At 44.9% G+C, this 24,166-nt stretch overlaps 1 protein-coding gene across 3 annotated transcripts in view; it reads right to left on the bottom strand.

Annotated features, from left to right (window-relative positions):
• Positions 1 to 7,321: 7,321 nt before the first annotated feature.
• Positions 7,322 to 24,166, bottom strand: part of RFX4 (regulatory factor X4) — a 149,281-nt gene continuing 132,436 nt past the window's right edge. For all 3 annotated transcript variants that reach the window (XM_069490057.1, XM_069490056.1, XM_069490058.1), the window contains 3 exons: positions 19,641 to 19,803; positions 17,554 to 17,692; positions 7,322 to 8,922 (listed from right to left, as the gene is read on the bottom strand). In XM_069490057.1, coding sequence (XP_069346158.1) covers positions 8,650 to 8,922; positions 17,554 to 17,692; positions 19,641 to 19,803 — 575 coding nt within the window. In that variant the 3' untranslated portion in view covers positions 7,322 to 8,649. The remainder of the gene's footprint in view (positions 8,923 to 17,553; positions 17,693 to 19,640; positions 19,804 to 24,166) is intronic.

Genomic DNA, 24,166 nt, shown 5'->3' with positions numbered 1-24,166 from the left:
AGCTAACAGCTTTTAAAATTCAGCTCGTCTACATGTGATACTTTTTATACATTTTCTCTAGAAGAAAGCAGAAATTGAGAACCTAAACAGATCAGTCTAGTTGGTGTAGCTCTAGAATTGGAGTTCAGAAAATCCCATTGATTTAAGATATGAACTGTCACTCAGCAACCACCACCTCACTATGTGAGGCCACTCCCTCATCCTCTTTTAAACCACATTGTCCTGACCTGTAAAACCAAGGAATTGATCCAGATATTATTATAGTTCCCTGTCAGTTGTAAAATTTTGTGATTCTAAGAACAAAACCACATTTGAATATGCTAATTCTTTAGAAAAATCTGTTAAGAGTGGGGACGTGAGAATTAATATATGCAAATCAAATATCAATATGATATGTGCAAATCATTGCTTGGGCATACTTGTAAAGATTCTGATTCAGTTGATCTGTGGTGAGGTCTGGGTATTGTTAGTTTTAAAAGCTTCCCAGTTGATATGAATGGGTAACCAGGACTGAGAACCATTAGCCCAGTATTTTGACAGAGTATCCACCACTGAACTGGTTTTTTTATAGGCAACCAAACTTGTGCATGTAAGACATTAATTAGTCTTTGAGAAATCAGAATAACCTGGCAAGATGAAAGTTATTTTTATTTCATTTTCTACCAAGAATGATGTCTTCCTTTCATAGCAACATAGTTTGTTCCTTTAACAATATTTAATGTTCATTGGAGCATGGCATTGTCCCAGCTACCATAAAAAATAAAAACAAGTAGAAACAATTGATCCTGTCCCTTGGGAATATAAGAAACAAACAGACAATAAATGATAGGAAAGAACAAACTGAACACAGTACTGTGCAAATAAAAACAAGATAAGCATTAATGGGAAGGAGAGTAATCAGAGAAGCCTTCTTAGAGGAGGTGAGCTATAAAGGGAGAATGGTGGAGAGAGTTTAGAGGGCTCCCAGACAGCAGGAAATGCTGTAAAAAAAAAAAAGGTGGTGAGGCCCAAATTAACAAGATGCTTATTGAGAAATGATACCAACTTAGTTGAGCTTAAAAGCCAGCAATGGGGATTTCTTAGAGGTCAATTTGGTCTGTGGGGCAAGGAAAAGTTCAATCTGAGAGATGTTTCATAGTCAGTGAAGACACTATAACCAGCCAGTCCAACTTAAGCGTAGAATGTGTTATATTCCTAAAAATGCTACCTGACAATGCCATGTGACTTAAATAGAACTGGGAGACAGAAGAGGGTCTGTTGCTGGCTAGCTTCAGATCTTTATGTACATTATTTTATCTCTAGATCTCAATAAAATTAGTTGGACTAGATAACTTCAAAGTTTTTTTTTAACTCTTAAAACTTTATGATTACTTGATACAGCTTTTCAGCACCTTTATGAGGTTCCTCACTAATATTCCCAGTATTCTAATTGCTAAAATTGAGCCTATGCCATTAGTCCTTGGCAAACATACCTATAGTTGTTTAATATTGATGAACTATCCACAGTGGAGCTCTCAAATTAAGCACACAAAATGGGCTCTGCCATTTAGGAGTTTTTATTTATCCAAGAGCTGGAATGTGGGTCAGACCTATTTGCATCTTGCTGACTTGGAATCCTTTCCAAACACCTCTGGGAAAACCCAGCACTTTGGGTGGCAATGCTGTAATGTGGTGAAAAGAACCTGGACTGGGAATTGGAAAACCTGGTTTTCAGTCCCGACTCGCTGTGTCAGTCTCAAAAACTGATCATCTGTCAAATTCCTTGAAACCCTTCTGGCAACTAATTTTTTTTATATCTAACAAGAGAACCCAAAAGCCAAAAGACTGTAGTTTGAATTTTAAATCTGTCTCTGGGTGTTCAGGGATAAGTCCCTGACCCTCTTTGAGCACTGATTTTCTCAACTATAAAGAGCAAAATTATACCTACTTTGCAGGATGTTGTAAGGGTTAAAAGAGATGGCTGTCACAGTGGCCAACAAGGCAGACCTGGCATGGAGCAGGCACTAAAATGTTAGCCCAACTGGAATGAAAAATGCAATGTCCCTCATAAGGATGTTGTGAAGATTTGGGGCTAAAGGTCATGTTATTCCTATGGATACACAAATGCATGAGTTTTGTTGTTGTTGCTGCTGCTGTTTTTAACAACAGAAAAGTAATTCCAACACACTGCTTGGTCTTTAAACCTTGACGTTAACATCTTTAACACTGACAGTTTGGGGATAGTGACTGGTGTGTGTGCGAATAAGGAATCTAAAACTCTTTCAGTACCCCCTCCCCATATCAATATCTTTGCAATTAAGTTTGTTGAGATTCACATGTCAGAGGAAATATATTCTCACAACCCTACTTCCCACCACCTCCTTTTGCAGTAAAGCATTAATTTACTTACCAACATTTGATTAAACTCTTAAGGTTCAACCCTAGGAGGAGTGGCAGTGGACAAAGGATTATTGTCATTCATCATCAACACATTTTAGTCTTCCCCTAGAGTTGCCTATGAAGGATTAGCATTTCTCTGAAAGGAGGAGGACAGAATAAATTGCATCTACCGCCAAAGAACTGCCAGCTCCTTTCAGCTGGGGGCACATACCAGGAGCTTTTCCCATATTAGTCAGCTTTATCTCAACTTTTGGGTAGTGCCTACATCTGAATTTCATGGGTTTCAGGGTCAGTCAAAACAGAATTGTAGGGTTGTTGAGGTCAGAGGCCACCTCTGTCAAAGGGTAGTGACCTTAACAGCAAGAGGTAGCCGGTCCGCCTTGCTTCCCTCCTCCCCCACCCCGATGACTTCATTCTAGTGAATGCTCGGCTCATTGCACATCCCCTGCAGAGCGTTTTTTTTTGACCTGGTAATAAAAATCCTCCTGTGATCTGGTATTTTTTTTTTTTAACATTATTATTGATTTTGTTTTTGTTCCTGCTTCTCTGCAGAATAACCAAATCTTGATCCTTGGTAATGTATTGGTTTGTAAGTAAGTTGGGAAATGGTAGAGGGAAAAGCAATCTGCCCTTAACTTACAGTGAGCAGAAGGCCACCTCTGGTAGCATTCGTCCTCCGTAGGGGAAGATCTGCTTCCCGGCTGAGAAACCGCCTTCATTCAGTGAGCACAAAAATTTCCCAGAACTTCTGAAACTCTCTTCGACCCCAGTAGGTTCTATTATCACAGTCAAGGTTGATTTAAAAACTGCAAAGCACTTAGGAGAGGGGCATAGGGGCGGGCTGGGGTGAGAACACAAGTAGGGAGGAAGAGGTTGTGCTATAGTAGAGAAAGCACAGATGCACTCTGGAGTAGTTTTCACAGCCCAGCTTTGCCACTTAAACTGTGTGACCTTGGGCAAGGCAGTAAGAGCCTCCATTTCTTCACCCATACGCAGAAGTGATTATACCACTGACATTGCAGGGAGGCTGTGAGAGACGGAGAGGACACATCTCACGTGCCTGGTACGGTAGGAGACACCAGCGAATGGGAGCCTCCCTGGATTGAGGCAGGTCTGTGTCAGAAACGTGCCACGTAGATCGCCAGTGTGAGGTGAGGAAAGAGTGTTGCAGGCGCCTCATTTAAAGGTTTAAAGACTCCTCACTTAAAGATTCTCCTGCCTTGACTATATCATTTCAGTTCTTAACAAGGCATCTTGCAGTTTATTATTTCTGAGAGCTGTAGCATAGGATACCATCCCTCAGAGGGGCACAGTTTGGCAGTTCCTTGAAAATTCGCTCTTAAACTTCGCTCAGAGGCTTTTCTTTTCTCTGAGGAGACTATTATAAATACCAAGTATCAGCATCGCGGCGCTTTCCGGGGCTGGTTCTCTCGCCCCTGCTGTCACGGTCAGACCTCATTATTTTTCATAATAGACCTTAAACAACTGGTTTTAGCTCTTGAGGCATTTATGATGAGAAAGCGAGGCATAAAACTGGGGAGTCCTATTTCTCCCGCCCACCATCTCTCTTCACCCACACTCCCTTCCTAGCAACAGCTCTTTCTTCATCTCTCGTGGCCCACGTCTGCCATCCCACCTACATCGGCAGCAGCAGAATATGGGGGTGAGAGGGCCGGGGGGGTTGAGATGCAGGAGGAGGAATGGGGGAGAGCTTCAAGGAGGAGGCTGATTCAGCACAAAAGGTTCTGACCTTGGAAGCAGAGGAAGCCCCAAGGACTGTGTCCAAGTTGGCTTAGCTTGGGAGGCTGCCAAGGAACTGAAGCAGAGAAGTTCCAGGTTAGAAGGGCAGGCAGCAGTGGTAGGGAGGTGGGGTGGCCGAAGGGCGAGGAAACAATACAGTTAGGGAAGGTTTTGTCAGCTAAGGGAAAACTATAAACGGGGTAGATTACTAGGGAGTGCCACTACTTGCACAGGGCACTCTGGACAGACTGGAACTCTGTAAAAAAGAAACTTAGGCCACATGGTCAGGGAATAGTAGTCCCTGACTCTCAGAATGTCAGTGTGGATGGGGTCATGTTTCTCAACCTTGACTGCGTATGAGAATCACCTGGGAGCTTAAAAAAATACTGATGCCTGGGTCACACTCCAGGTCAATTCTTCACTGTGGGCGGGACCCATACATCAGTATTTTTAAGAAGTTGACCAGTAACTCTAATAGGCAGCTAGCGCTGAGAACCACTGAGGCCCAGTCCTACTGGCAGCAGGAATGCCCCTTCTACAGCATCTTTGGTGGAACCAGGATTTGACCTCAGACCTCAGTTCTCCCTCAGTTTAAAGCCAGTAAGTGGGTCAATTTTTTTTTTAAGCTTCCAGTGATGACGATTTGCATACTTGAAGCTCTCACTGGATTCCAGAGAGTTTTCCCTGGACTTTTGGAGACCTACGGCAACTCCTCCCCAAGCCCTCTCCCCTATAATAAAGGGTCTGTTTATACTATCCGCCTTCCCAGGATTTAACTTTTTAAAAATCTTGCAAGTCTGCCATTAAGTGGTACAAGAAATTGGGACAAACAGCCTGGTTGTTTTTGCTTTCTTTCCTTCACCAGATTCACTTCAGACATTGTGATTGACTTCACTTTAAAGCAGATACTAAGGCCAATCCTGAAGGGAGGGGGAATTGCAAAAGACTGCTGTCCCGAGTCATGCAAGGGAGGGGGCTTGGAGAGGAGGCAGGGGCGCAGGTCTGCGCGCTGGGCACATGGGCATGAGCCCCAGCCTGTGTTTTGGCGCCAGCTGGTGGAGCCGTCGCCTTCCCTCTCACGGCTGCCCGCCTGAATCACTGCCCAGCTGCCAGTCCAGTCCGTTCTTTGTTTTCCCTGAGCCGTCCATCCTCCTCACCCAGATCTGCCAGCCCTGGTGCTTCAGCACACAGACTATAATTTGGAATGTCATAGTCATATAACACGCCTGCTTGAGGTCCAGAGTGGGGAGGTGACCTGTCCCAGGTCACATGGTGAGGCCATGGCTATGGCTCTTTCCACAGTTTCAGTCTCTCACCCCATTTAGGTTGGGCTCACTCCATGGCAAACATTTTGGATTGGTCTGTGCCTGGGTTGCAGTCTCAGGGGGCCACAAATTCCCTTTCTATCCAAACCTGAGGCATACTAGAGGCCTGACAAAGGACACAGCGGGATGGATTCTGAGGACGCCACAGGCCTGCAATGTGGGTGAGCCATCCTGGCTGCTGTTCATGACTTCGGCCAGTTTCAAGCTGACAGAGCTCTGTTCAGAAAAAGTCCTAAGAGGGGAGTGTCCCTTTATTGCCAAGACTCTTCTGTTCTTCCTCTGACAAGTGACTGGCCCCACTCCCAGCTGCCAACCTTGTCCATTCCCATTCTGGTGACTGGCTGGGAGCTATCGGAGGGAGAGAAGGTGCATTTAAGTTGTGTGCTCACAGCAGATGTTGCTTTTTCCCAGTCAGATCCTTCCAGGTTCGAAGTTGAAGGTTTTAGAACAATCCGGAACATAGGTAGTACTCAGCTCCCAGGAGATAGGCACCTCATGCTCTGGAGAAAATGCCCGGTGACCACTTGCCCTCATGTAAAAGCTGCCTTCTTTTTTCCGGTGCTCACGACTCTCAGCTCTCAGCTGTTCTGTGAGGGGGAGGCACATATTCTCTTCCTGGAGTGACCTTGCTTTGGGCCCTTGTTGATTGTGACTATTTTTGCCTAAAGATTTGTGCAGTTAATGAGCTTGTGGCTGTTACTTGTAAATGGGTGTTACTAGGTGCTGCTGCTACCTGGCTAGAGAATTTGGCACTTACTTAATTTTTGTGCTCAGTAAGTCAAAAGTCAGACTCACTACACGCTTTCATTTACTGAGCACTAGGCTTGAATTGTAAGAGAGCGACATGTCTGGTCACTCTCAGGTTTATTTTATGCAGTGAATCTGACATGTCATTCTTCCTCTCCATTACTTTCTTCATATAAATGCCAACTAATGGATCATGGACAAAAGACCAAACTAATTTACTGTCAGAGAGTGAAATTCAGCATCTACTTTCTTTATGTACGACAACACAAGCTAAATATATTTAAGAGGATGCTATGTATAATATATAAACAAATTTAATCTTAAAATCATGTTCAGATATAAATATGTTATGTAATAGCAAGTAAGAGCTTGGCTTTAAAAATAAATCTTTCAAAATGCAAATTGAGTTGTCAAAGTCTTATGCCTTTTAGTTAATATAGTCACTGCTGCCATTTCTGGAAATCCATGGTTCTGAATCTCTCATAGATCCTAGACTTTTAATGTTTGGGCAAAACACAATCATTTCACTTGTATATCCCACTCTTCTTAGCCCCAGAATCAAAATACAGTGCTGGAGAGGAATTTGTTAATACTTATTAAGTATTCAGTAATGTTACTGTTCTGTTCCAGAAGTTTATTAGCATTTAAAGCACTGCACTTGAAATATCTTTACACCCAGTGATCATTAAAGCATAATGAACTAAGTACTGGGGGACTTCTTAATGATGCTGGTATCGCAGAATAATATTCCCTGTAAGAGCTGAAAGGTTTCTGTCTTTTGCTAACACTAGCCACTGTACAAACTTAGGACAAATCTCTATGTGTAGAAAAGCTGGTCCCCTACAAACTTCACTTGGTCTGCAGGTACTATATTTACTTAATCATTAATCATTATTCAAGGACAGGAAGGATATGTGGCCTATCCACATTTTAATGATTACTGAATGACAAGATGATGGGGCACTGGATAAGCACAGCCACACAAGACCACCTAGTTTTGTTCTGTCTACTTACACCGTAAGATTCAGAATGTTATTTATATTACACACACACACACACACACACACACACACATACAGACACACATACACAGGTCCTATCAAATGAAAAGTGAAAAGGAAGAAAGCAGATCATTTCAATACTTTTTATTTGAGTGTGAAACCATTCATATCTTGCACAACTGTACAGATAAAACTATTTCCATTTTAGCTGTAGACATGATTATCACACTGAGTGGTGTGATCAAAGATTTTATTTACAGAACAATTGCTAAAACATCCGATGTCATATTTCCATTTATTTCTTACCCATAGGGTAATAGGTCCACCATAATTGCTTGGTGCATTTTATAATACAGAAAGAAAAAAACCTATGTTAATCTCTAACAAACCTCACAAATTGCTATAAATCTGACGAAAAAATGCCTACGAAAAAATTTTCCAAAAGTACAATACATTTTTATTTCCACACATACACAGTATAGTATAGGCTCAAAGGCACAGCTTTGAATTTTTTTTTTCTATCAAAGTGTCGGAAATTATTATAGTCTTACGAAGGAACCATGAAAGTTATTTTCACACTTGGTGCTTGGTAAATTAACGTTTGGTCCATCCAGTTTCACAAAGTTAACACAGCAGAGCTGAGTGTGATACTCAATGCCATAAATCCACATTCTTATAGAACTTAAAAAAAAAAAAACCCTCTCCTGCTTCTTGCTGACACTAGCCATTGTGCAAAGTTAGGACAAATCCTTGTATGTAGAAGAACCGGTCCCCTACAAACCTCAATCAACTTAAGGCAATACAGAACAGGCTTCTTCCTTCCCTCAAGACAGTGCTTACATTCCAAGACAATGCAGGTACTATGACAGATGTGAGTCTAACAGAGAATCTAGAGTTTCTTGACACTTCCATTTAGCGCTGGTGCTCCAGGAAGCAGTGAGAACACCACCAGGAAGAAGGGAAGAACATGTCTGAGGGCTGTTCATTGTGCAGTAAGGTGACAGACAGATGCCAAGGTGAATGCTCTTGGTAAATTATGTGCCCATCCAAGAACACAAACCAGATTCTGTCTCTAGTATCCATCCTTCAAGACTAAAGAGCTTTTGTCAACAGAAAATTAAGTAGCTTACTGGGAGTGGTTGCCAACACAAAGCAAAGTCATGGAACAGAGGGAGAAGGCACAGATTAGCCTGCCCGAGATAGTGCTCTATAGAAACAGTCAAGTCTGGCTTGGCTACAGGAACCCAATCCCACTGACTTTTAGTAAGTCCTGTTTCTGAACTAAAGTTTATTCATCCCACATTGAATCCCATCCTCACATTCGTTAGGAAAATGGACGCCTAGGGATAGCCCATGAGTTACAATGTACAGAGATAAAGTCTTCTGTGGGATGGGTGTTGGGTTTATTATTATTAATAATTATTATTAATATTAAATATGGATTCCTATGATAGCAGTCATTTAGCCCATCCGGTAGAGGCCTCTCCGTTGATGTATGCAAAGCCAGGAAAGTGTTGCATGTGCTCGTACTCAGAATTCCTGCGCGTGGTCAGGGGTGTGTACATGTCACTAGAGTTTCCATACCTCGTGGAATGCACAGACGGGCTCGTGTAGCACGTGTTGGCTGAGGGCACCTCTGGCCATCGGGGAGTGACTGGGGTAGGATGCAGTCTGGGAGTACTGCTCATCAAACAAGGTTCCATCCGGGAAGTGGGGCTATTAAAAGGGTACTTGTTGAGGGGAAAGAAATTCCACAAGGTTAACATTAGCTTGAAGTTGCACATATACAATATCACTCATATTCACAGTTTAGGTTAAATTTCTTAAGATGCTATTAATGAGAGTTGATGGAAAGGAGTCAATGAACCTCTGCAACATTGAACCTTGGCCTAGGGAAATAATGAACAGCAGAAGTGCAAATGATTTCATAGCCAGACTTGGGCTGGAGTTCACTCAAGCAAATATTGGCTTTGTGCTCCTAATCTAGAATATTTTGGGAAGTCAAACACAAAAGGAGGAATAGCTGCATTGGGAATACAGGAGAGGGTGAAGGTGTGTGTGTGTGTGTGTGTGTGTGCTAGTAACAGCATGATCAGAGAAATATGGATGTATGGAAGGATGGTTGTGAGTTTTATCATTAGTTATGGCGCTGTGATAGGGCCCACTCCATCAACCCAAGAGAACAATACTGCCAAGTAAAATACAATGACATTTTTAAAAATAGCATTTTACAGTTGAATTCAATTATGAACTGCAGCCTAAAAGCAGGCTTTTGAAGAGGAAGCAAGTCAGCAGCTTCAAAGGTTATTATTAGTGCCTATCATTTAGAGAACATCTTTCTTTTTGGTTTACATTCACTGAAGTCCTAGAAGACACACTAGTAGGAAATGGTAAACTTCTGGGCTTGGTGTGAATGTGAAGGAAGGAGACAAGATAAATCAATGGTGAAGGGAGGGGCGGGGAGCTTTTGTGCAGGTCAGAAGAACAGGTGTTAGTAGCTAGAAGAAGAGGGGAAGCAGTTCTAGAAAGGATTAGGAGTAAGAGAAGTGCCTCTGAAGTGCTGCTTCTTTTACATTCTTTTCTGTTACCAAGACAGCTATGCAAATAAGCCCCTTTTAGTAAGACAGGAGGGGGGGCAAGGGGAGGAGCTATGGGCTCTCTTTGAGAGCTCCCAGTTTGCTGGCCAGTCAGCACAAAGATTTCTTTGCTGTGCTGAGGGCCACCCGGACAAGGACAGGAGCCAATCCACAGGGATGGCAAGGGCAGCGAGGAGAGAGGGTGTGCGTGAATGTGTGAATTCTTCTGCTCCCCATCTGTCTTCCCTGACAGTTGGAGAGTGGAGCCCCAAGGGATTAGGTGGGAAGCTGCCTCCTGTGAGGGAGACAGACAGGCTGAAGCCTGGACAGCAGGAGAGGGGTTATGACAACAATGGCTGCCCCCGCAGTCTAGGTGGCCAAAGGGAACCGCTCTGCCTCTTTGAGTGGGAGCCCAAGGGCAGCAGGGAAAGGCTCTCAGGCCTGAAGCATGCAAAGAGAGCCAGCTATTCAGAGGTAGAGGAAGAGGGTTCCAAATTCTAGTAGTGAGGGGTTTGCCTCCCTACACAGGATGGCATAAGTACGGCCACTGCACGGTGAAAAGAACAGCGGAGAAGGAGGGAGGGAGAAGGGCGTAGGTGGTGTCTGGGAACTCAAGGGAGAAGGCACCAAGGGCTGTTGCCAAGGAGACCACGGACAGCACGCCAAGGCTCTCATAATCCCAAATCAGATCAGAAACACTGACGCGTACCATGTGCTCTGCATCATGGGAGCCTACAGGGGGCTGCCTGTGTGGCAGCGATGAGACGCTCAGGCCTGCACGGTGGGATTCCAGCCCAGGACCCGCTCCAAATCCCAGAGACCATAGTGAGGGTGGGTCCTGCCCAGGAAAATAAGATCCCGGGTGTATTCCACAGATAACATTAAATATTGTTACAAACTGGTCCTTGATTTTTCAAAAAGGCTGCTTCCTCCTTCTGATATTCTCTTAAGCGACCTCCCTGGGTGCGCGTCACCTCACCTCACCTCACCTCACAGCACTCTCCCTGGTGCAGAGCCTGCCTTTGGGTCCTGTGGCCTGCCAGGCCGGTTCCCATCTCAGGGAACTCTCTGTCCTACCTGTTCTCTCTACCTAGAACCCTTCTCTACCACCCCTGCCCCCAGTTCCCAGCACGCCTGCCTCTTTGGGTCCCAGTTCCAATGTTACCTCTCAGAGAGACTTTTCTGGACATCCTATCTCAAGAAGCTAAGCACTCCTCCCACCATCTCCCAGGTCAAGGCCTCAGCCTCCTGCTTGGCAGCTGTCTCTTTCCACTGGCTTATAGTCGTACGCTGCTGGGGGGGCTTTGTCAGGTTCAGCCCCGTACTCCCAACGTCTGGCACGCTGCCCGGCACCTAGCAGGTGCTAAATAATATTTGGTGAATGAACACTGGGGCATCACCACTACAACAAATGTTAGGGGTCGTGTAGTCCAAGCCCATGTTGTACAGATGAGAAAACTAGGACCCTTGAGGTGAAGCGGTCTGCCCAAAGTCACCCAGCAAGCTGGTAGAAGAACTGGCACAAAAACCCAGTCCCAGGGTAGCACGTTCTCCCCACAGTAATCTGACTGACCCAAGTGAGGCTGACCTGCCACTCCCAAGTCACTCCTTTTTGGAAGCCAGCCCATTAAACTGTAATCACTCTGCCCTCTCCCCCTCCTGAGCACAGGGTCATAGAGTTCTGACCTGGCCTCAGCTTGCTGGTTCTGAGAGAGTCCTCACTTGCCTGGGCTTGTGTAGGTAAAATGTCACAGTATGGACTTGGAGCTCTTTCCCACAGAACCCAAGAGAGTGTGGCTTTTGTGCCTTGTCAAGGACCCTCAACGCAGCTGTGCCCAGAGGTTGTGTCATAGAGTAATTGCCTGGAAATGAGAATGGCTCAAAATATCTCCAATGTGACAATAAAATTCTGTTACCACAGAATCCAGCACGGAAAGTTCTGTCCTGTTAGGTCAGCTAATTGCAAATGAGTCAGTGACTCGTTTTCCCCGTGGTGAAGAGACCATTGAAAGATGAGACGGCTGAAGAGCCTGCTGCCCTGTCCTGGTGATTAACACGGCCAATGAAGCTTCTGTTTAGTCTAGTGGGAGTGGCAGAGGCTGGGCTGTGGCACCCGCCTCACCTTTCACACTTTACATCCGGTTTCATGCAGGCGCCTTAAGCAGGCTGAGCACAAACCCTGGTGTCCAGAGATCTCCGCCCAGAATAAAGGCGCTTTTTGTTGGGGGCCCATAACAGGAAGTTATCATTCTCTGGGTCAAATCACATGCTCTTGCTACTGATTTCAAAATGGACATAAGTCACAAGTTGCCACCCCTTGAGAGGAGTGTGTGAGGGGTGTTTGTGAGCACGTGTGTGGAGGGGTGTATGTGTGCGAGTATAGTCAAAGTTTCCATCAAATGCCCATGGTGTGAGTCCATCTCAGCTGTGATTGACTCTTGGCCTCTTTGGAACCATATTAGGAATTTCTATTTTGAGAAACGACTCCCCATACCAAGGGCTGACTTTCCTACACATGGAGCGGGAAGAAAGAGCCCTTTATCCCTGACCCTTACCAAACGGCTGCTACTTGAACACAGGGCGAAAGGTGACACAGTCAGGAGCACAAACTGTTTTCCTATGAAAGGAGGCTCTCACCGCACCAAAGTGCTGCCACAGGGCCCACCCCAGGCAGTCTTCCTCTTAGCCTCTTCTGGAAGAGGATGTAGCTCCCAAAAAGTCTTTGTCAGACAGTCCACATCTGCTGAGCTTTTAGGGTCAGGATTAATTAAGCTAATACACATGAAACCCGTAGGATTCCCATGTAGTAAATTTTCAAAACATGTTAGTGATTATTTATGTTCTTCTTTTTAGAATCACAGGGTCATGGCCTATTGATGACAGGAAGAGCCTAAGTGACTGATCATCTGGTCCCGCCTCCCATTTTACAGATGAGGGAGTTGAGGTCAAGAGAAGAAAAATGAACTGCTTAAGGTTACACAGCAACTTAGTAACAGAGTAAGGATCCCTGTATTCATTCATTCCATTGGCAAGTGTTACGGAGCACCCACTAAGGCTGAGCTCTGTGCTGGCCCTGGGAATACAATGAGAAGAAAAGAGCCTGGTCCACGCCTTCACAGAGCTGGTATAATGAAGGAGACATATCACTTACATAATTGTACTAAATATAATAATATTATAACTGTGATGTTACAAAGGATAATAATAATATGCAGGCAGTGTTAACTATGAGCCAGGCCCTGTTCTAACTTTATTACCTCACAGCAACCCTAAGAAAGAGGTGCTATCATTATACCCGTTTCTCAGATAGCTCTACAGTCAGAGATCCTACAACATTACGGTTGACTGATTTTTTTTCTCTTTGGCCCAGGATGCTATCCTGAAGCAAACTTCGTAGCACACACCGGCCCTGGGCTGGTTTGGGCCAGACTGCTGGAGATTCTGTGAGAGCCAGTGATGGGCTGGTGAGCCTGGGCCTTGGCCATTCAGATCAGAAATAAGGAACAGCTTTCTAGTCTACGGGAAGTGGATTTCTACCCATGCAGCTTCTGGTTGATAAAATGGCTTTTGAGCTCAAGGGCCCCTGGTCAAGGCTGCTCACAGGGTAGAGATTCCATGAACATGTATTGAATGGGGCCCAGAAACATTCTGTAGCTGTGTACTTGGTCTGGTTTGTTTTCTCTTTCTGGTAGGGCCTGGGGTTGGGGAACCTGGGAAAGGGCAGCTGACGCCATCCGTGTTCACTTACTCTAATGCGAACAAGTGCAGCATACTTGCAAAACACGTGTTTTTCTGAAACATTCACACCTTACACTGTGAAACCTCATTCATCTGGAATCACTAATTCAGGAGTTATAAGAATTCAAATAGGGCTGGGAGGTTTTTATTGCCCTGGAAGAAAGCATGTGTTGTGCAAATAAGTAGTATAAACAAGAGCACACACATATTCTATTTAAAAGAGCAAATGACTTAAAATTGTTTTGAGCATATAAATGCTGAGATGCATACAATTACTGCACTTCACAGATGTTCCAGTTTTTGAAGGCAAACCTAGCAGGCATTTGTTTGGAGACGTTAGTTTCAGTTACTCTTGTCCTGATGGCCAATTGCATTTCTCTGACCATATTGTATAATTGTGATTTTTCTTCAATTCAGACTGACCTTTTCCCCAGTGAGTCTGATATAGTGAAGTGTGATATTCAATTACTTAGGATTGGAACAGCTTGACCTCTACTCTGGAAAGCTAAAACTAATTAGCCCTGCAGTGGATTTTCTGCTATATGCTCAACCTTAAACCAAAGAACCAATGAAGGAAAGAAATGAGGTCTGGGTGTATGCTTCTTCTCTTTGGTGACTTGAAACTCATTTAGAATACTAATAGTAATCTTTTGAATCTACCTTCCACCCTCTAAATCACAGTAGTATTCAGTGCCATTGGTTTGGGGTTGGGGTTAAGAGTTAGAGAATTTGCATTTGAGTCTGTTTTGTCACTTAATACAGCAGTCCCCAACCTTTTTGGCACCAGGGACCAGCTTCATGGAAGACAATTTTTCCGTGGATGGGTATGGGGGTCTGGGGGTTGGGGGGGGTAGGTGGAGGTCAGGTGGTGATGCCAGCAATGGGGAGCGGCTGTCAATACAGATGAAGCTTCGCTCACTTGCCCACTGCTAACCTCCTGCTGTGTGGCCTGACAATATTTCCATGGACAGGGTGGTGGTGGGGAGGCGCTCAGGCAGTGATGCGTGGTCTGGTTCCTAACAGGCCATGGACCAGTACCAGGCCACGGCCCAGGGGTTGAGGCCCGCAGATTTACTGGATGCATGACCTGGGGCATATTACCTTCTGAGGGTGTCTCATCATCTTTAAAAACTGGAGAAAAACACCTTCTTCCCAGGATTGTTAGAGGAATGAAATGAATCCATGAATTTGAAGGTGATAGAACAGTGCTTGATGCATAAATGTTAATGAAAACAAACCAAAGGATACTTTGTCTTTAGACAGTACCTTCCCCAGGAAAGGTACAATTTGAATACTGAGTTCATCTATCAACCTGGGTAGAGATGTGATATAATTAACTTCTATCCACTCCACTTTACAGATGGACACTGAGGCATAAACCATGAAGTGCAGAGTGTCTGTATGTGTTGAGGGTAGGGGCACGTCACTGGCCCTCATCTAAGGGCCACAAGGCATGGCGGTGAAGAGGCTGGCCTAGGACCCTATGGCCTCTCACATCTAGTCTGGACGCAAAGGGCTCCTGCTTTCATTTAGTTCTTCGGCCCTTTTATTAGGACCAGCTATTAAATGATAGCATTCCAAGTGGGGACTATTGTGGCTTCCAGGGCGGATGCTGCAGACCTATCTTTGATTACCAGGGACTGCACCGGCCTTGAAGAGACCTTGGCTTCTTTTTATGGCAATAGCTTTAAAAATATCACCCCAGAAAACCAGCTCCTGACATTTCATGAGGGCGGATGAGGAAGTAAGGAAAGAAGGAAGATAATGCCGGGAGCTCTGGCTTGGTGATGTCTTTCCCACTGGAGCGTAAGCTCTCCCAAAGCAGGCTCTGTCTTCTTCCCACTGTATTCCCGGAGGCCAGCACAGTGCCTGTGCATAGTAGGCACCCAGTCACCATTTGAGGAATGAATGAATGAGCTGCCTAGAGTGTGCTGAGTGCAACCCAGGCTGTGGCCAGAATTCTAAGTCATTCAGTGCATCACAGTGAGGAGCACAGACTGCTCCCCAGAGAAGAACCTAAGGAGCTGGCGTCTCTGTATGACGCAGCTGGAGACCCATAATGAATGCCCAAGGTGATGATTTAGTGGAATCAACTTCTTGGATTGTCTGGGGATTAAACCGTGGCTCCCTTTGGTACTGCAGATGGAAATCAAAACAGACGCCTGTTTGTTCCGAGCGCCCATGTATTGTGGATACATTCTCTTCTGTGCCCTCCCTCGGAGGCAAGTCTGTGTGCTGACAGCTGATGTAATTGCGGCCTCCACCCTAGCTTCAGTCCTGCCATCTCTCTCCTAGACTCCTGCAAGTGCTTTGGAGCAGAACCCCCAGTCTCCACCAGTCCCCCTTCTTAGTTTACCCTGTGGGGGCCCTGAGAACTCTCTTTCTTAAGCATAGATCTGATCTTGCCACTGCCCGGCTCAAAAACCAACCGTGGCTTCCTGCGCCTACAGGAAAGAGTGATGTGCTCAGCACACCGCACTACTGTTTATGTGGATGCCGTCTCCCATGTAGGCGTCTGTGCGTTACACTCTTAGTGAATGCCTACAGCTGAAAGGCCGGAGAGGGCGGTGCATAAGAGCCTGGACAGGAGTCACACTGCCCGGGTTCAAATCCTCAGGCAGGTTCCTCTGGATCTCACTTCCTCTTCTGCAAGGATTATCTAGAGAATGTAGAAAGTGCTCAGCTCACAGCCTGGCACATGGCAAGTGTTTAGGAAAAGTTCGCTGCTCTTTTTGATAGGTGCCCTGTCCTGTGACCTCAGGATACCAGACTTAATCTTTGCCTTCAAGGAGCTTGGGGTCTCCTGTGGTAGACAGGAAAGTCAGTGACAATAACAGGGTGTGGGAAGTGCTACTGAGAGAGGAAGCCCAGGGAGTGGCACCTAATAAGGTCCTGGGGGAAGGAAGGGGGTACTGTTAGGAAATGCCACAAAGATAGCAAGATACTTGTCCTGCAAGATAAGCAGAAAAGGCTGGGGAAGAGGCTCCCAGCAAAAGGGAACAATATCTGCAAAACGTGGGGGAACTCAGCACACGTAGGGCAACTGCACGTGGGCTGGCATGGCTGCGGCCAAGTGCGGGGGAGTGTTGGTGGGTGGCCCAGAAAGCTAACAACAAGTCGTCAGAGACATGCTAAGGAATTGAACTTAACCCAGAAAGCGATGATGTGCCACAGAGGGGGACAGTGTCATGGTCAGTTGGGTTTTTTCTGAAAGACTCTTCCAGCTGCAGTGGAGGGGGTAGACCAGAGATGGGGCAAGTTTTGGAGACATGGACCACCAGGAAGGCTTCTGTCATCATCTGGGTTAGAAACGATGAAGGACAGAGGGGGTGCAGAGACATTGAGAATGTAGAATTGAATGGAATTGGTGACCAGTTGAATTTGGGGCCAATGCAAGGGAAAGCACGTTTGACACGTAGAACGCCCAGCGTTGGTATTATAGGTGCAGCTGCAATTCCCTTTCACCACAGGCCACAGGGGGCTGACTTGGTTTATTAGACAGTAAGGAGCCCAAGGAGATGTGTGGTCTGACAGTGATCTGAGAAAGCCTCCATTTCAGGAGGATTCTTCTGGTTAAAATTCTGCGTGTGGCCTGGCTGAAGAGGAACAGACACGGGAGACCGAGAGACCAGTCGCAGGGATGCCGAGACCCTAGTCCCGACAGAACTCCATGAGGGTCTGTGCCAGGAGGGTGGTTATGGGAAAGGAGAACAAAGGCCCTGTGTGAGGGTGGCTGCCCACAAAAGGGCAACAGACACGTGGCTGATTGGATCCTGGCATTAGAGAGGTCAAAGAGAGGATGGAAGTAAAAGGAACTGTCTAGCAACCAGGTACATGAGAGAAAGTGGAGCGTGAACGCCGGCTGAGCACCCACTGTGGGCAGCCACTGGACGGGAGAAACAACACTGATGAGAAGACTGTCCTTGCCTTGGGGACACACAGGCTGCACACACAGTGTGCAGAAGAGCTTATTAGCTGTGTTACACTGACTGGGCTTGGCACCAAGCATACCAAGGCCTGGGCAAGCAAGCAGGACCACCGACTCACCTGTGCAGAGCTCCTGTGGTAAGGGGCGTAGTGGAGTGGCCCGGAGAGGGCTGTGTCGTGAGGGAGGGCCGGGTACTGGCTCTGCATGGGGTGAGGATGCTGGTTGCCATAGCTCCCATAGTTATAGCTTCCCGTGTATCTACAATGCAGCAAGCACATTGGATAGTGTGAGTGACAGCAAGGAGAGCACATCAGCTTGACATCTTTAAAAATCAGCCTCATCTATTTTTTTCCTTTTTGTTATTCTTTTTTTCTTTCTTTTCTATTCTCCCCCCGCCCCATTTTTCTTCTTCTTTTTGATTCTTACATTCTTACCATTCTGTGGCCTTGTTTTGATAACTTTAAAACCCTAGGTTGATTTTCCTTCTCCCTCGGCACACCTGGAGCGTACCTCCCTTACCACCCAGCAAGCGCCCGGGGAATGAAACCTGGCCCCGAGCCAAACGCAATTAGTGATGGAAACCTCTACTCCTGTTATGTTTAAAAGTCCCATGTTATATCCTGAAGGCAAATAGGAAAAAAAAAAAAGAAGAAGAAATTACTTTGGGATTTATGTTTTTGTATTACTCAGGCTTCTGCTTTCCCCTCATGGGGAGGATGTGGTGTGTTTCCGTAAGTTCTCTCCTAGAGGAAAACACCACGGCATGGTCAACCAGGTGTCAAAGACCCTGGTTCTAAGCCAGGCTCCACCACTGTCTAGCTGTGTGACCCTGGGCTCCTCACAACCCTGTTTCTCACATCTGAAAAAGGCCGTGTGTGGTTATTCTGAAGATCCTATGTGTGAAGATGCTCTATAAAAATGGAAAGTCCTCTGTAAACATAGGCTATTATTATTACCATCCTTCCTTGTAAAGTCTTTAGAGCAAAGATGCTAACCTATGACCACGTGAGTTCTCTTCTGCCATTTCTGCAGAATCAAAAATCTCTCGGAAACAGTGTTTTCAGAGTGTATTCTAAACGCGTGGAAACCATCCTTCCTTGTAAAGTCTTTAGAGCAAAGATGCTAACCTATGACCACGTGAGTTCTCTTCTGCCATTTCTGCAGAATCAAAAATCTCTCGGAAACAGTGTTTTCAGAGTGTATTCTAAACGCGTGGAAACATACTGTAAAAGGCCCCTGAGGAAACAATGGCTGCCCTATTGACTGCTCTGGGGCTCTTGAACCTACGGGAAAGTATACGGACATCCAGGCCTGTGCCCACCCTCAGGGCCACTGCCTTGCTGCGTTATACTGGGCTGCCGGTGAGGGAGGGACCCGAGACGTCCTCCCCACCCTCCTCCCACGTCCTCCACAGCGGGTCTGTTGGAACCTGGCCTGTGAGAGGCTGCAGGTGAGGCCCACTGCACCACGTGGTAATGTCTCTTTTCAGGATCATAAGCGTCTTCCAGATCACTGCTCATTAGACATTGTAAGGTTAGTGTCTTTGGATAAAGACAATGCATAATGGCAAAGAGCTACCATGATTCAGGTAACACTTTTGAATGGATTTGTAATTTATTCATCACAGCAACATCGCCGCACAGATTTCAAAAAAATATGGGCAAAACAAATGATTTATTTATCTGGGGTACAAAGCACTGCTGGAAGCCACAGGGATTCCTTGAATGCTGTGAATAACCGCAGCCCCAAAGGGCCCCCGGCCCTCAGGTGGGGAAGCCCTCCTATCCTAAACGGAGTCATAAAAGACTCGGACCTACCATGAAGTTTTGTAAGGCTACAAAGTGTACAAAGAGCCACCCAGGGGAACTGCTGAAAGGGGTTTTCAGCTGGGGCTTTAAAGGGGTAAAGAGGGAAGACCCCAGGCTTGGGAGTCAGACAGAGGCTCAGTCTGGGCCCCACCATGTACCAGCTGTGTGACCTTGGGGGGCTGAAGTTAATCAACCAAATCTCAATGTCCTCATCTGTAAAATGGGGTCACTAATACCCACCTACCTACCTGACCTGGTTGTTGTGGGGACTACATGAGACACTGTGAGGACTCAGCAAAGGGTGGTGCCCTTCCTGTCCTTTGAGAAAACAGCTGCTAATAAACCCCTCTTTAGATCAAATCTTAAAAGTAAGGCAGCAGCCCAGGAAAGTCACCTACCCATGTTCCTCTCTGTGGGGATAAACTGGTATCCTGTGTGTGACGGAGGAAGAAGGCACATGAGTGTTCCTCATGCAGGGAAGCTGTTGGGAGTTCTCTGCTGGGGACCCAGCAGCCGTCGTCACTGTGTATGTTAGAGACCACGTGTATGACTGCATTGCTCCTGCAGAGACAAATTGAGATGCCTCGGTCACTAACACAGTTCTCATGTCCCTTGTTCTTCCTTAGAACACTTTAGTGACTTCCCATTGCTCTTAAGTTGAAGACCAAAATCTTTACCAGGCATGTGTCTTTGGCTCTGTTGACCTTACCAGAATCAGCCCCAGCCCCAGCCCCAGCTCCAGCCCCAGCCCTCACCTTTGTTCTATCTGGTCCAGCCACACTATCTTTCCTTTTGTTTTCTCCAGAGTACCACAATTCCCAGCACCACAGGGCCTTTGCACATACTGTTTCTGCTGCCTGGAATCTTCACTCTTCCCCTGTTACCCACTCATTCTTCACATCTCAACCCAAAAAACTCTCCTAACCCCAGACTAGGCCAGATCCCTCACTATACTGTAGGCCTTCATGGCACCTACCACAATTTGTAATCCTACACCCATTAGTGCATTTGATTTGATTGATACCTATCCCCCACCAGACTGAAAGCTCCATGAGAGTAGGGGCCTTGCCTATTTTGCCCACCAATGGATCCCCGGTGCTTAGCACAAGGCTTCAAAGCCAAAAGGCTCTAATAAAAATTTTGGAAGGAGGAAAAGGGAAAGGAAAGATAGGAAGAAAGGAAGGCAGAGTAGAGGACCAAAAAAAGCTTAGGGCAATGTAGCCCAGATAGGCACTGCAAATTAACTTTCAACACTCAGCTCAACAGGTGTTAAGGATCCAACAAATTGCTTTGAGCAAGTAAGTAGATTATAGGGCTCTGCCTGCCCAGGTCTTTTTGAAGATTAACAGACAGTGACCTGGACAGTGAGCTATTCCATATGCATTATTAGTTCCCTTTATTTACCTTTTAATTGGATACCTTGAAAATGCTAAAAGCTGAGGAAAAAAAAACCTGATGAAATGAAAAGCCTTCAAGCTGCTTAGAATTTTGAGATGGTTAGAATTTTTTTTTTTTTTTTTTGTGACAGAGTCTTGTTCTGTTACCCAAGCTAGAGTGCCATGGTGTCAGCCTAGCTCACAGTAACCTCAAACCCCTGGGCTCAAGTGATCCCCCCGCCTCAGCCTCCCGAGTAGCTTGTATGACAAGCGTGTACCACCACGCCCGGCTAATTTTTTTTTCTATTTTTAGTAGAGACAAGGGTCTCGTTCTTTCTCAGGCTGGGCTCGAACTCCTGACCTCAAGTGATCCTCCCACCTCAGCCTCCCAGAGTGCTAGAATTATAGGTGTGAGCCATTGCGTCCGGCTGAGATGGTTAGAATTAAAAAAAAAATGATAATTTAAGAAATTGTTAATAACAACAATAAGCTCATCAGATAATTTGTGATAAAATTTTAAATATGTTAACATCAAGGAAATAATTAAACCTGTTTTAGAAGGTGGAGGGAATAGGATTTAATATCCTCCTTTAGGCCAGGTGCAGTGGCTCACACCTATAATCCTAGCACTTTGGGAGGCTGAGGCGGGAGGATCGCTTGAAGTCAGGAGTTCAAGACTAGCCTGAGGAATAGCAAGACCCCCTCTCTACCTAAAATAGAAAAATTAGCCGGGCATAGTGGCATGTGCCTGTAGTCCTAGCTACATGGAAGACTGAGGCAGGAGGATCATTTGAGCCCAGGAGTTTGAGGTTGCCTTGAGCTATGATAGGGCCACTGCACTCCAGCCCAGGGCGATGGAGTGAGACTCTGTCTCAAAGAAAACAAACAAACAAACAAACAAACAAAACCCTCCTTTAGATATATGGAAAACCAAAGAATTGGTTAAGAGAGCCATTTTTAAGGAGAAACAAAAGAGAAAACTTAACTTTCCAATTCTATATTTCCTATAGCAGACCATTTCTATCTAAAAATTCCTTGGCTATTGTGAATAATCCTCCAATAAACATGGACGTATAGATATCTTTTCCACATACTTATTTCCTTTCCTTTCGATATATACCCAGCAGTGGGATTGCTGGGTCATATGGTAGTTCTATTTTTAGTTTTTTGAGGAAGCTCCATTCCATTCTCCATAGTGGTTGCACTAATTTACATTCCCACCAACAGTGTATGAGGGTGCCCCTTTCTTCACAGTAACCAATATTTGGAGTCAACCTAAGTGTCCATCATTGGATGAATGGATAAAGAAATTGTGATGCATATATGCACACACATATACACACAATGGAATATTATACAGCTATGAAAAAGAACGAAATCCTTCCATTTGCAACAACATGGATAGAAGTGGAGAACATTATGTTAAGTGAAATAAGCCCAGCACAGAAAGACAAATCTCACATGTTCTCACTCATATGTGGAAGCTAAATATTAAAAACAATTGATCTCATGGAGACAGAGAGTAGAATGATGGCTACTAGAGGCTGGGAAGAGTAACGGGGAGAGAGGAATAAAGTGGGTACAAAAATATGCTTAGATAGATAGAATGAACAATATTTGATTGCACAACAAAGTGACTATGATCAATAAGTTAGGGTATGCTTTAAAATAACTAAAAGAGTGGAATTGGAATGTTCCTAATGTAAAGGAATGATAAATGCCTGAGGTGATGGATACCCCCATTAACCCTGATTTGAGTAATTCACATTGTATCTTGTATCAAAACATTACATGTACCCTATAAAGATATATTAATACAACTATTATGTACCCATGACACTTTTTAAAAAATTCCTCTGGGAGGATAAAGAAAGGTTTTCATTTTAAAAATTAGTGCATTCCATCCCAAGAACATTGCTAATAGCCTGTGAGAGCAGCTGCGTTGATGCGGAGAGCGGGAAGAAGCAGAGTTGGTAGGTCAGCACAGTGCCAGTGGTGTGACAAGGACTCCAGAAGGAATACCCTCAGAGGCCTGTGGAAATGGAATCTTACTTTAAGTGCATTGGTTTATTATTAAAAGAACCCTTTGACAGACCCTTTCATAAATTGGAGAGTGTTTTGGAATGCAAATAATGTCCTTTTCTTTACAAAGTGACAAAAATTTATTCCAAGAGCATGAAAGGAGACACCATTTTTTGAGCATCTAATATAGACTAAGAACTGTGCTGAGTGCTCTATAGACTCCTATAAAAGAAACGTTATCCCTAGTTCATAAATGAGTAAACTGAGGGTTAAATCTGAAAGAATTTACAGAAATATATACAAATATAGAAGATTCAAGACCATAATATGAAAGTAGGAGTGAAAGAAGAAAGAAAAACAAAATTGGAGGGAAAAAATGCAATCAGGAATGGAGCAAAACATGCACACCCTAAAGGCCCAAATTCTTCCTACATGTGAGCCTTAAACTTGGATCCAAGTTTTTCAGGAGACAATGCTCCTGGAAACTTGATCAGTTAGGAGCCATAGATTGACAGATTGCTCAGGAGTATACTGTCCTTGGAATTCAGATCAAACAGGAATTTCTTTCAAACACCCTCATAAAGAGGCAACTGTGAACTGTTCAACAGTGTCCTCAACACCGTTATAGTGGACTTCGTCTTGATTTTAAGGCCTGTTCCTATGTCAACACTAATTGCAGGCTAGTGGCATCACACTAAAGTCCGGTTCAGGGAGACTTATTATAGATGTTAAATAACTTGCCAAAGGTCCCAGAGTGGGCGGGTGGCCCTGTGGGGCTGTGATCCCAGGTCTGCCACACACTTTGCACTCTCTCTACTGTAATGTCTCTTTGCTCTGGATCCTTGTTCTGCCATGAACTAGCTATAAATCTTGGGGAAACCTCTTAAATTTTATAAGCCTTTGTTTCATAATCTGTAAAACAGAGATAATAAGAATATCTATCTTACAAAACTGTTGTGAGGATTAGCTGAGCTATTCCATGTCAAAGAACCTGGCACGTGGAAGGCTTTTAATGATATTCAAAAGCACTCTTCATTATGAATTTAAGTATTCTTATATGAGACTTTCTTAAAGAAGATATTTCTGTATTTCTCATTTCAGATCTCAAGAAAGAAAGGCAAGTTTCTTGGGTCAGATTTTATCACTAGGGATGAAACATTTGAGTAGCAACAGTAACTTAACCAATTATAGCAAACTTCTAAACATGTTCTTCTCTAAAATCACTGGTGTCCTTATTCACCAGCATGGATAAAAGTACCCCTTCCAGCATTGCACATCTACGTCATATTCTTCCCCCAAAAGATAATGACTTTGGCAGGCTACATGTTCTGCATCATTTATAATCACAGCAAGAAGACTGAAATGGGCTGTGTGCAGTAGCTCACACCTGTAGTCCCAGGTGGGAGGATTGCTTGAGCCCAGGAATTGGAGGCTACAGTAAGCTAAGATCGCACCACTGCACTCCAGCTTAGGTGGCAGAGTGAGACCTTGTCTCTAAAAAAAATAAAATAAATAAAAAATGAAAG

This window comes from Eulemur rufifrons, chromosome 16 (assembly GCF_041146395.1).
Source record: "Eulemur rufifrons isolate Redbay chromosome 16, OSU_ERuf_1, whole genome shotgun sequence".
NCBI classification, from domain to species: Eukaryota; Metazoa; Chordata; class Mammalia; order Primates; family Lemuridae; genus Eulemur; species Eulemur rufifrons.
This window is presented reverse-complemented; position numbering and strand designations above follow the sequence as displayed.